The following is a 12394-nucleotide window of genomic DNA, read 5'->3' on the forward strand; positions in this document are numbered from 1 at the left end:
TGATGGAGTGAATTTCATAGGAGGTTTTAAAAGGGAACCAGATATATATTTGAAAGTGATAAATTTAGAGGGCTTCAGAAATAGAGCTGGAGAATGGGATTAGTTGGCTAGCTCTTTCAGGAGCAGGTACGGACACAATGGGCCAAATTGCCATCTTCTGAACTGTAAAATTCTATGATTCTATGTTAAGAATCCCAGAATAACAACAGACAGGAAGGAATTAAGGTTATTTGTCAATACAATTGAGTCAAATGACCTGTTTCTGGGCTGTGCAATATTCTATACATGTAATTGCCTGAAATCAAAATAGAACAAGATGATGATCAATGTTCAAATCTGAAATGTCAGTTTGAGGACATATATCAGGAAATTCATCACAGCATGAAAATAAAAATGCCAAATGGTCTGCAAATGATGACCTATTAAGTATTAGAACACAGAATTAGTATCTGAATAAGCTGTGCCTCAAGAATGAAAGAATCATTTATGGGGAAAATAAACTGAACACTAATGTTTTTCTCTCTGGGTGGGATTAATCAAAATTGTTTGAATGTGGCTTTCATCACTCAAAATAATCTTGCAAGCTCGTTCAAAATTGGCAATTTTAAAAAGTCACACCGTTTGTAAATTCATTTCAACCAGAACTGAGAGACATTAGAAAAAGTTGCATCTTAAGATAATAACACTTAAGTGACACTTCACATGTTTGTTTAGATTAGGGTTACACAAACCTCACAGTCAGAGGCTTCGATTGTGTTCGATTTTGACGTAGGCCCCGAAACCATAGCAACCCCCCCCCCCCCCCGTGGGTAGCAGGACCAGAGAGGCGACCGCGCAAAACCGGAAGTTCGCGTCAAAGAGGGCATGAGTGTTTATTTTCCTTAATTTTAGCGGCTTGGTGGTATAGTTTATGTAAAATGTGACCGATTCCAGGATCGCCTTGTGTGTTGACTGCGGTTAGTGCGTGTGACTGTTAACGAGGAAGAGCCGGGGGTGAGACGGCTTGTCTCAGTCAGAGCTGCTTCATGTGAACACAATAGGAGAGTTGACAGGCCAGGAGTATAGCAGGAGGCAGGGAGCAAAATAAGATAGTATCAAGGGGAGCAGGGATTCTGTATTCAGCAAAATGATAGCTGTTATATAACTTGCCCCTGTTTTAAAATCTTCGGCTTTTCAGTAATCCCACTTTTTTTTTACTATCCTGCAGATTTTGCTCCCTTCTTGGCTGCGTTGGTGTATGGATCAATGGCAGCTGGTTGTCCTCTAGCACTGTGTCCATGTGGCCTTCATCGTGCGTGAGTCCAAACTGTGAGTATGCACAGAGCCTTTCGTTGCACAACAGTTGACTCCTCTATTGCTGTTCTCAGCTCCACGCACTTTCGAGCAGGAGCTGCTGATAATCAGTTATTCTCCCTCATTAACCCAGTACACTTGTACCACTTGTATTGAATTTACGAACCTAACAGCAGAGCCTGGAATGAAACTTGGGATCTTATAGCATATGTGTTTCAGCTAATCATCATACTTTACTGTTGGCATTTGAACAGCTGTAATTTTAAGTACATTCAATATTGGATGACTTAAGATGATCACCATGATCCTGGAATTCCCATTCAAAGAGTATTTTAGGTGTTCCTGTACATACCCCAAAGACTGTAGTGGTTCAAGAACAAAGGTCAGTACCACCTTCTTGTGGGTAATTAGGAATGGGCAATAAAGTTGGCCTAGCAGCAATGCCCACATCCCCTAGAATGATTTTGAAAAGAAGTTTTGCTAATTGGGCATTAAACACCCTTACCACACTACCAAGCAATGTATCCTGCCTATGCAAGAAAATACCCACCTTGCACACAATGCTGCTTTTTCATATTCAGATCAAGAATTGAGCAGATTGAATCTGCGTCCAGCTATCCTGGCAACTTCTATGTTTATCCTTGAGTAGCTGAGCCGTTTTGTACCAGCAAGATCTCTGGTTTGAAACTCACTCAGTCTTTGATTTGATTAAACCTAGCAGTTGGTGCTACAGTCAAACTTGGCAACCTAGGCTAGGAACAGAAAAATCAACCAAGTTGTTTAAATTGCTGGAAAGCATCAGTGTATGATTGTAAGTAGGTTTAACTATAGCACTGATGGGTCTGTTGTTGAATAACGTGATGCATTGGATGACTGACCAAATGCAGATGTTAATTACAGGTACAGTACCTGTAATCTGGCAGTTTAAAACTCAGAGTTGTTCAAAAAAACAAACATTTTTGAAGTGACACTGTCAAGGTGTCATTTACATTCATGGTTAGTATTATTGATTATACTTCACTTCAGCCCACCCCCCCACCCCCCAAAAAAGTTGTCTTTCTTAATTTTGGCTTTGTCCAAATTATCTCCTCTTGCAATAAGAGGAGCTTCAACTTTTTTGTCATTGTGAAACAGAATCATAGAATCATTCTCAGTCTTCTCAGGGAATCCTTTCCTTGAGCTTTCTGTGTTCTTGGTTCAAATTTGGGTGAATGGATGTTGATGGTGTGAAAGAAATACATGACAGCTGGCGAATGAAATATTGTTCCACTAGCCTTGGGGTCACTAGTGACATCTGTAGCACTGTCCAGGGCTAACGATCAGCACTTGACACATTGCTTCTTCTTTTGCGGCTCGCTTCTGATGAAGTAGAGTTCTGGGCCCAAACATTGACAGAAGTACCTACCTTAAGGTTAACCTGAATTCCAATTTAGTATTTTTCTTGAGGGTCTTTATTATATCCAGTCACTGGAAGTGCATCCAAAATCTGGGAACATCTGCATTCTGGCACAGTCTCAGGTTCAAAGATTGGCAAAATTAAGGTACTGCACCTGTATAAGAAACCACCTGAGACATGTGAAACCATAATCTGGAATGGATGAGTTTTCCCCAAAGTATACAAGATCCTTAGTGACTTAACAGTGTAGTTGCAGAAAGATTATTTTTCTGTGCAGGACAGTTTAGGACCAGAGAGCGTAATCTTGAAATAAGGGGTCGCACATTGAAATTGCACATCCTAGAGGGTTGTGAATCTGTGGCATTCCTTACTACAGAGGGCTATTAAGGCTTGGAAATTAGGTATATTCAAGGCTGAGATTTCTAATCTGTAAGGAGATCAAGAGTTATGGTTGAAGATAGGAAGCTGAGGATTATCTGATCAGCTATAACCCCTTTGAATGACAGAGAAGACTTGATGGGCTGAATGGCCTACTTCTGCTCCCATGTCTTATGGTCTTCTCATGGCACACAAGGCACAAAAGGCATGATGTTATGTCTGATTTCATAGCTAGTTTTCCTGGAACAGGTTGCTAGCCTGAAACCAGAGGCTGTACCTTAAGAACCACTACATTTCAATCATAGCTGATCAGGATACACTCCCAGTCTTGACTGTTTGCCACAGGTGTACCGGAAGAATTTACAAGTTGATAATCTGTTTGACCAAGTTATGGATGCAGTTCCCATGGCCATCAAGTTCTGGAGATGAACTCAAACCAGTAGCATTTGGCTTGGTTGCAGGGATGCTACCATAGTGCCTCAGGTTTATAATCAAGAGAAGAGGGGAGGAAATAAGACAATCCCTTATTTGTGCTTTATACCCTTCTGTTCTTCCTAACCTTTAATGTCACTGCATCTACATTGAGGGCTGATTACTTTAACAATTGTCAGTTTTAAAGGTGGAAAATCTTTTATTAATTTTTGTGTAAGGTTGTAATTGGCAGCAACAGCTTATCTTTAGAATTCAAATTGTATTGGAAAGCTGTGTGTGCAGTTTTCAAATTGAGTTTGTTTTGACCAGGTTGCTGCTTTTACATTTTTGTTCTTTAAAGTATCTTTCCAGGTTTCTTCATATACAACTAGTTACCTTGACGATACTATGTGACAGCTGCTCTTCCTAATTTATCATCCAATGTCACTTTGATAGATGTTTTCAGTAGAAAGTGGGCAAATCAGCTTTGTAATCCAGCATATGAAAATATTTTGAGGCCCTAAGTCATTTTGAACTACTGCAGATACTGAAGTCTTCTCTTAACATGGCTCAGCATTGATACTGAGGAAGGATTTTTTTCACTCATTCATTATATTATAAATCATTACTAATAATAAGTATTATTTAAATCATGTTTTCAGAATGGCTGGTTTACAATTGGCTTCCTGTGGAAGGTTGTTGGTGTTTTTTGTCCTTCTGCTGAACACTCCTCTCCACCATGGAATAGAATTTGATCCTTACAGATCATTGGGAGTCAGTCAAACTGCAACCCAAGCAGAAATAAAGAAAGCTTACAAACAACTGGCCCGGGAGTGGTGAGTTTCTGCCTGTATTTTAATTTAAAAGACATGAATATAGACTATATGTCCAGCAACTGTATTTCTCCTCATTCCTCTTTATAACTTTAGTCTGACATATGAGACAAACCATACAAAATATAGGGCAGTGACATAGAGCCAAGGCATAAAATCTAATTTACTGCCCTTGGAAATACCAGCTCCAGGAAACTCTTTTGTTAGAAAGTTTGTAAACAGTAAGGTCTATAAATGCTATAAACAAAAAATATGTTAGTTTGTTAAATTTTTGATCACAATTTGATTTAATCTAAACACTCTTACAATCATTTCAAGGCTTTTTTTAATTCACTGTTTAATAGACTTTGTAATACTAGCTGCTAAACTAAGGTATGACATGGTATTAAAATAAGTTGTAAATATTCCCAGCATGGTAGTCAGTGCAAGTTGTATATTATTGGAGGTTCTAATTGCTTAGAGAATACATGCATTATTAAGCATGTAAGTAAGCCATAATAGGCAGAGGAAGGATTTACAAGAATATTGCCAGGTTTGGAGAACTTTTAGCTATGAAGAAAGGTTGAATAAACTGGGATGGTTATCCTTGGAACAGAAAAGGCTGAAAGATTAAATTGAGGTAAAAAAAAATATTGAGGGGTCTGAGCAGAGTGGATCAGAAGGGTCTATTTTCTTAGCAAAAAGTTCACTAACCAAAAGAAAAAGATCTACAAATTTGGTAGATGGAATAGAGGGAAGTTGAGAAATATTTTTACCCATGGGCTTGTGTGCTTTTAGAACTGACTGCTTGAAGCAGGAAATAGAAACCCTCACTGCATTTAAAACATACTTGGATCTATACTTGACGTGTTGCTTCTTATAAGATAACGTACCAAGAACTGGAAAGCAGTTTTAAGCAGGATAGCTTCGTTTTTGACTGATGCAGGCTTGATGAGCTAAAGGCTACCTTCTCTGTTCTGTGCCATACATTTCTGTGATTCCTTGAAATTCCCAGGGGGCCTATACTAATTTCAATCCAAGTTGTAATGGGGACACTGCAATTAATCTTTATACCTTACGGCTACAGAAGAGAAAAATTGAATCAATGTTCCTGATCCTGATCGCTGTACTGTTGAAAAATGTGCGTATAATCAGAATGGAAGTCACCTATGGCGAACATTACAAGAAAATGGTGTGCTGACATTTAAACTAGAGTCACACAATGAATGACCAGTTTGAGTTAAAGTCTTCTGAAAGGTCAGTTAAATTGTGCCTGATGAAAGTTTGTGTTTTTACAAGAGCAAGGGGAATTAGTACAAAAAAAAGCACAAAGTACAAGGCTTTCTTTTGTGGTATGTAAGTTAGTCCTGCCTATCCACTCCACCTTCCCACTGACCAATCAATCATTGACCAGAATCTGCCTATCACCATCCTGCCAACATTTTGCCCAGTTCCACCCTCCTTCCCTCTATTTATTTCTCAGCCCTCTTCCCCTCCCCAGTCCTGATGAAAGGTCCCGAAATAAAACGTCAAGTCTTCTGCTCCACTGCTTTTTAACCTACTGTGCTTTTTCCAGCTCCATACTTTATCGACGCTGAATTTCCAGCATCTGCAGTCCTCACAATCTTCAAATCCTGTGCAGTGAGCTGGTTAAAGACCTTTATGTCAAGATTTTTAATCTTGCTACAGAATATGTTGAGACTATATTTAAATTTTGCATTCTGATGGGAAAAGTCATGTTAGGGTTTGGTTTATTTTTCAGGCACCCTGACAAGAATAAGGACCCAAAGGCTGAAGAACAGTTCATTCAGATTAGCAAAGCATATGAGGTAATCAAAACGTTGAGTTGAAATTACGTGATAATTTATTCATGGATTTCCCTTGCAATGGGTAACAACTGAAGCCCATTGCAGTTTGGAGTTTTGTGAAGTCTTTCTGAAACCTGGATATTTTTTCCTTATTGTTGCATTGATATTTCCTTTAAGAAAATGTAATTCACTATATATTGCTTGTATAGATGGAACCTAGAATATTTTTCCAAATATAGCAGTTCATTGAACATTTGGTAACCAAAAATCAACACTGCTCAAAAGAAAAGTCTGATCAGTTGGGTTATATGTTATACTTTTTATCATATTTCCTTGCTGCTTTTGGGAGAAGTTGCAGTTCGATTTGCTCCAACTGTGGTCACAATTCAAGGATCTATACGCAGTAGATACCTTTTTCTTATAGCCTACAAGGCAATTAAATTGATTAACATGTTATTACTGACCATTATTGACAACTAGGTATGTAAATTAGCTGGCTGAGCTGGAAGCTTTGTTTTCAGATGTTTCATCACCATGACTAGGTAACATCAGTGAGAGTGAAGCACTGGTGGTATGTCCCGCCTTTCTATTTACCACTTTGACTGGGACAACAGACACATCCTAGGACATGTGAAACAAAGACACATACAATAATTCCTAGAGGCATGGCATTCTAACCAGAAATCTGTCGATAAACGCATCGATTTCCTTGGAAAAAAACGGAAATGATATCACTCACCTTAAGAAACCAAGACCTATAAATAGAGAGGCGGGACATACCACCAGCACTTCACCGGAGATTCTGAAGATGTTACCTAGTCATGGTGATGAAATGTCTGAAAACAAAGCTTCCAGCTCAGCAAGCTATCTTACATACTTATCATCAACTGAGCTACAAATCTTCTCAAAAATCATTATTGACAACTGTTGAGCCGCTATGTGTTCTAAGATATTGGATACTTATTTAATTTCTACCTGTGTAAATAATTCAGGATAATATTCATATATTTACTACAGAGGTGTGATACTTCCCTGTATTTGAAGGTTAACAAGAAAGACTGGCATTTATATAGTGCCTTTTAGGATAATCAAAAATGCCACAGTACTTTGTAGCCAACTAATGAAGTATGACCACTGCTGTCAACAGTAGCCACCTCCCTAGACAGCAGTATGACAATGACCAGATAATCTATTTTTGTATTGTTGATTGAAGGAAAGGTATTGACCAGGACACTGTTTCCTGCTGTTTGAAACAATCTCCGTACCCACCAAACAGGGCAGGCAGGGCCAGGATTTAACATCTCACCCGAGAGATGGCATTTCTGATAGTGCAGTGCTCCTTCAGTACTGCGCTGGAATGTAAGCCTTGCTTTTTGTGTGTCTGCTGTGACATTAAAATCCACTGCATTCTGGCTTGGAGGTATGTGTGCTAGTAACTTGTTTCATGTAAGTTCTTAATTGATTTCCCCTTCATCCTCTATCTTCACACCAACATTTTCTATCATAAAGAGGAAACATCTTTTCTTAGAATATGAGCATGCATTGATAATCCCCTGGACCTTATCACACTTTGTCAGTGCACCTGCCTGGAAGATTGTTCTGGAGTTGACAATTTAAGAGATCTCCCCTAATCTGCCAACCAACTAAGAACAATGGATGGGTCCTTGAGGCTGTAGTATCAAAGGACTGCAACTTTATAAAGAGCATCTCACACTGTTGGAGGTGGGTGCTACCAATGTCAAAACCAAATGGTTCCTTCATTATGATGCCTCTGAAGAGGTTAGAATTTAAAGGTTAAAACAGCTGATAGTGTGGCAGTGATTGTAGGAGGTCTTGGGGGAGTCTCCATCTAGCTGCCAGAAAGCTGCCTCAGGGCATTGGCTGGTGTCAGTACTCAATGGGGACCTGTGATAATGTACACAGTCTGCCCACAGATAGGGAATTAATTATACCGATTGGCTACCCAAATTTGCAGGTGATGACGCTTCATGCAGCAAAGTCACTGGAGGCAGGAACATGTTAGCCTGCCGATTCAATGTCAATTTCTGTGAATTTTTTCCTGGCTTTGTCTTTAATCCTGCTCCGCTTCAGGCTTCTTCATCAAATTTAATTTATCAAGTTTCTACCAATTTCAGCAATTTATTTGTGCCCTCCTGAAGACTGCTGCTATCCTCGTCATTTTTAGCTACATTTCTGCGTTTCCGGTCATTGACAAACTTTGAAATTATGTCCTGTGCCTGGTAGCCAAATCATCAATACACATTTTTAACAGAAAATTTATTTTCATTGCAATCTTTATGCAACTTTCTAGAACTTGAGTTCAGCTGGATGAAACCACAAGCTTTTTGAGCAACTTAATGGGAAGATGATGGCACAAAAAGTCCATCATCTGTATTTTGGTTATGGCTGTGACACCAATCTGTCATATGAAGTTCCAGTGAAAGGTCAGCTCACTCTACTTACTGATTACCTTTCTTTTTGCTTTAGATTCTTTCAAATGAAGAAAAGAGGTCAAATTTTGATAGGTACGGAAATCCTGATGGACAACCAGGGAATCTCCATCATCCACAGCAGCACTTCCGGAGTTTCCATAAATACGACAGCTTCTTCTTCGATGATTCTTTCTTTCAATTCCAGTTTAATTCTGCCCGAGACTCCTTCGATGATAAGTATCTACTACATTTCTCACAGTACGTGAATGAGGTTGTGCCAGACAGTTACAACAAACCATATCTCATCAAAGTCACCTCCGACTGGTGTTTCCACTGTGTTCAAATTGAACCAATCTGGAAGGAAATGGTACAGGAGCTTGAACCTCTGGGTACGTTACTCTCTGAATAATGAATTATTACTAATCTTCTGTTCGGAGGGGAAATCTGTTCAAAGCCAAAGAGGAGTTCAGCATGCAATTGTGTTGACTGATGTGTTCTCATGTATAAATGAGAGAGAATTCTGATGCATCTTTTTCTTTCAAGGCATGTGGTCAGCAATTGTAGCCAATCCAAATTTGCGGTCGCTGTTGAATTAACTTGTCTCAGCTAAATACTGAAGTTAGCCTCCATGATTCTTGGCTATAGAGGACTTGAATCAGTGTTTGTGTTGACATTGAATGGGGCAGAATAGACTGCTCTAATGACCCCATCATAAATAATGATCACTGTCCAGGATCAAGTTAAGTTTGCCTAAGTATTTGTACAAAGTGCTAGAGGATTACCAGAGCTTGTGGAACTGTGCCCAAGTAATGAATAAAGTTTGCTGGAGGGAAAACAGAATTTGGAGGCAGTGGGAGGGAAGGAGCATGGCGTGGAAACAAAATGCAAACTAATGAAGCATGACAGTGTTCACTGGGTGGTGGAGAATGAATAACTAATTGTTTGTTTATTTTCAGGGCTTGGGATTGGAGTCATAGACTCAGGGTACGAGCGTCGTTTGTTAAATCACATTGGCGTATATCAGCATCCAGCAATTGTGGGAGTCATCAATGGGCGAGTAACATTCTTTAAAACCACTGTGGTTCGAGAAAACTTAAGGCGGTTTGTGGACAACCTTCTGCCAAGCAAGCTTTTGGAACAGGTACGTGGTCAAATAATCATGCAAGCTTAGATAAAGCAAGGGCTCGCTGATTTCTTGTGCCTATTAATGTACAGCCTTTATTGTACAGTTCAAAATGGTCAAATTGCTTCTCAACTGTGTGACTCGGAGCATGTGTAGTTTTCTTTCTTACGGCTAATGCAATAATTGTTTTGATATATGTTGTAGCTTTAACTCAAGACTGTGTGGTATTGTGCTTTGGCCAATTATATATGCAATATTTTATCTTTGTGCAGTACCCTGTACTAGTGTGGCATCAAAAAACAAAATTCTCTTATCTTCTCAACTCTCAAGTTCGTACACTTGTAGGCTGAATTACATCATCACCGACATTTTGATTTATAAAAATAGGGATGTCATTGGAGAGCTGATCCATAAAAGCAATATTGAAATAACTCCACAGAGGCTGGTAACCCATCAGCAAGTCGCCCTTTATTTACACATGCATAGTACTTGACACTGGTCTGGCTCCCTCAGAGCCAGCTTTTAGAGCTAGCAGAACTTCTGACACTTGTATATATCTGTCAGCCATGGCTCCCTGATTGGTCTGTTAACCTGGTCCAATCAGAAACTCCTATTCTCTGAGGTCCAGCTGCTTGATCTCATTACAAATACCACCAAATAAAGTGAAATATCGGCTATCTGCCTACGTGTTACAAAATGTACTGAAGCAGTCAATAAATTCTGACAAATCGTTAAGAGATAGTTAGAATTACACAAACTATATGAGACTTTGCACATTCTCTCCAACTGATTAAAAAAATCCCGACTAAAAAAAGTTACTCTGATACAAAACCAATTGAAAATACAGCGGGGATTTTTTCAGTTGATGCAGGTGCCAAAATTATTCAGATCAGCTTTTGTAGTGTTTGAAAATAAAAAAACAATGACTTGCATTTATATAACATCTTTTATATCCCAAGGATTATATTTGCAAACAATAAGTTATAGTGTCTGTTATAGGACACCTGGCACAGCAATGTCACTTAACAGCACGGTATTCGTGACGAGACCTGTTGTCTGTTATCGTTCTTTCAGGATTACTTTTCTTTGCATTGTGCCATGGGAGCTTCTACATCTATCTCAGAGAGACAGGGTTTTGGTTTGGCCTCTCCTCTGTAACAAAGCACCTTGAATAGTACTCACAGAAACTGAGACTGTGTTACAACTTGGCTGTCTGAATGGGGCTTTAACTCACAACTTTGCAATTCTGAGGCAAGAGTGTTGCACCCAAACCTAAAGGTTTGAATTCTCACCTTTTGCACTTTAGTTATGGATGGTATGTTAGCTTACAATTGTCAAACTAGAATGAAATAACGGAAATGGAGAATAGGGATCCAATATCTTGGAATTTAATCATTTAACAAAATAATTGTCACTTTTTTTTAAGGTAACTAACAATAATTATGTACATTTCCTGTCTTCATGGGAGCAAGACAACAAGCCACGTGCACTCATGTTTCACCAGAAGTCTGTGGTGCCATTATTGTACAAGGTAATGCATCTCGGGCCCTATATTGTGAATTGCAGGGTATGATGGTGAAATTGAAGTTGTATATAGCTTTATTTTCTACTGAGAGTCTACCAGAATCTACATTACGCTGAAATGTTTTGATAAATCCTTTTTTTCCCATATGGTCTTACTGCTGTTATTTTTTAATTAAATCTCAAAATATATTCATTAAGGCATAGAAGGAGACCATTCATTCTTTGAGGTCATGTTGGCTCCCCAGAGAGCAGTCCTGTTTTCAAATGCCTGTAAGTTTATTTCCCTCGAGTGCCCTCCAATTTCCTTTTCAAAACCATTGATCGTCTTTGTTTCCATCACCTCACAAACAGGGAGTTCTAGATCATTACATACAAAAGTTCTTCCTCCTTTTCCATCTCTGCAACTTTGGCCTAAAACCTAAAATATGTTTGTCTCTCTACTCTCTTTTCGCCATCACCTGATGGGATCAGCTTTCCTTTATGTTCATTTTTAATTACAGACCACAACCACACTGAATTGCCTTTGCACTTTTGATGGAAGTGACATTAAGTTGCAGTAATAGAATCCATACAGTGTGGAAACAGTCCTTCGGCCCAACAAGTCCACACTGACCCTCTGAAAACCAACCCACACGGACCCTACCCCTGCGACTTTACATTTACCCGAGACTAATGCACGTAACCCACACATCTCTGAACACTATGGGCAATTTAGCATGGCCAATTCACCTAACCTGCACATCTTTGGATTGTGGGTGGAAACTGGAGCACCCGGAGGAAACCTACATAGACAGTCGCCCTCATGGGTCGCTGGTGCTGTGAGGCAATAGTGCTAACCACTGAGCCACCGCTACTGTTATCCAAGCCACTTTAGTAAACGCAAATCACAAGTATTGTTAATGAGCCATTTACAACTTTAACAACTGATTTTAGACTTTGAAGATTCTCCCTGTAAACCTAAAAGCATTTTTTTAAATAAAAAAGCATTTCATATTTTAATTTTAAAATACGCTTCTTTTCTCTAAATTTGTCTGAGCAGTGCTGTTTGAAATTAGTTATGTCATAGAATTATTCAATATTCAAGAAAAATTATTGTAATCACTGTTGAAGGCTCTGGGTTTTAATTGCTTTTGTTCAACACTTAGATTGTTATCAAAATGCATTTTTGTTTTTACTGCAATTAATTGTTTTTGGTTAATGTAGACAAACATGGGTTA

The 12394-nt window shown here is 39.0% G+C and overlaps 1 protein-coding gene across 2 annotated transcripts in view; it reads left to right on the forward strand.

The window, feature by feature from the left end:
* Positions 1 to 857: 857 nt before the first annotated feature.
* The window catches only part of dnajc16 (DnaJ (Hsp40) homolog, subfamily C, member 16), a 31304-nt gene continuing 19767 nt past the window's right edge, over positions 858 to 12394 (forward strand). The window contains exons 1-7 of one of the 2 annotated variants that reach the window (XM_060851849.1): positions 858 to 993; positions 1208 to 1308; positions 4141 to 4314; positions 6053 to 6119; positions 8586 to 8919; positions 9487 to 9671; positions 11080 to 11184. In XM_060851849.1, the coding sequence (XP_060707832.1) occupies positions 4142 to 4314; positions 6053 to 6119; positions 8586 to 8919; positions 9487 to 9671; positions 11080 to 11184 (864 nt within the window). In that variant the 5' untranslated portion in view covers positions 858 to 993; positions 1208 to 1308; position 4141. The remainder of the gene's footprint in view (positions 994 to 1207; positions 1309 to 4140; positions 4315 to 6052; positions 6120 to 8585; positions 8920 to 9486; positions 9672 to 11079; positions 11185 to 12394) is intronic. The other variant, XM_060851847.1, reaches the window with a different exon arrangement.

Source organism: Hemiscyllium ocellatum, chromosome 37 (genome assembly GCF_020745735.1).
Source record: "Hemiscyllium ocellatum isolate sHemOce1 chromosome 37, sHemOce1.pat.X.cur, whole genome shotgun sequence".
NCBI classification, from domain to species: Eukaryota; Metazoa; Chordata; class Chondrichthyes; order Orectolobiformes; family Hemiscylliidae; genus Hemiscyllium; species Hemiscyllium ocellatum.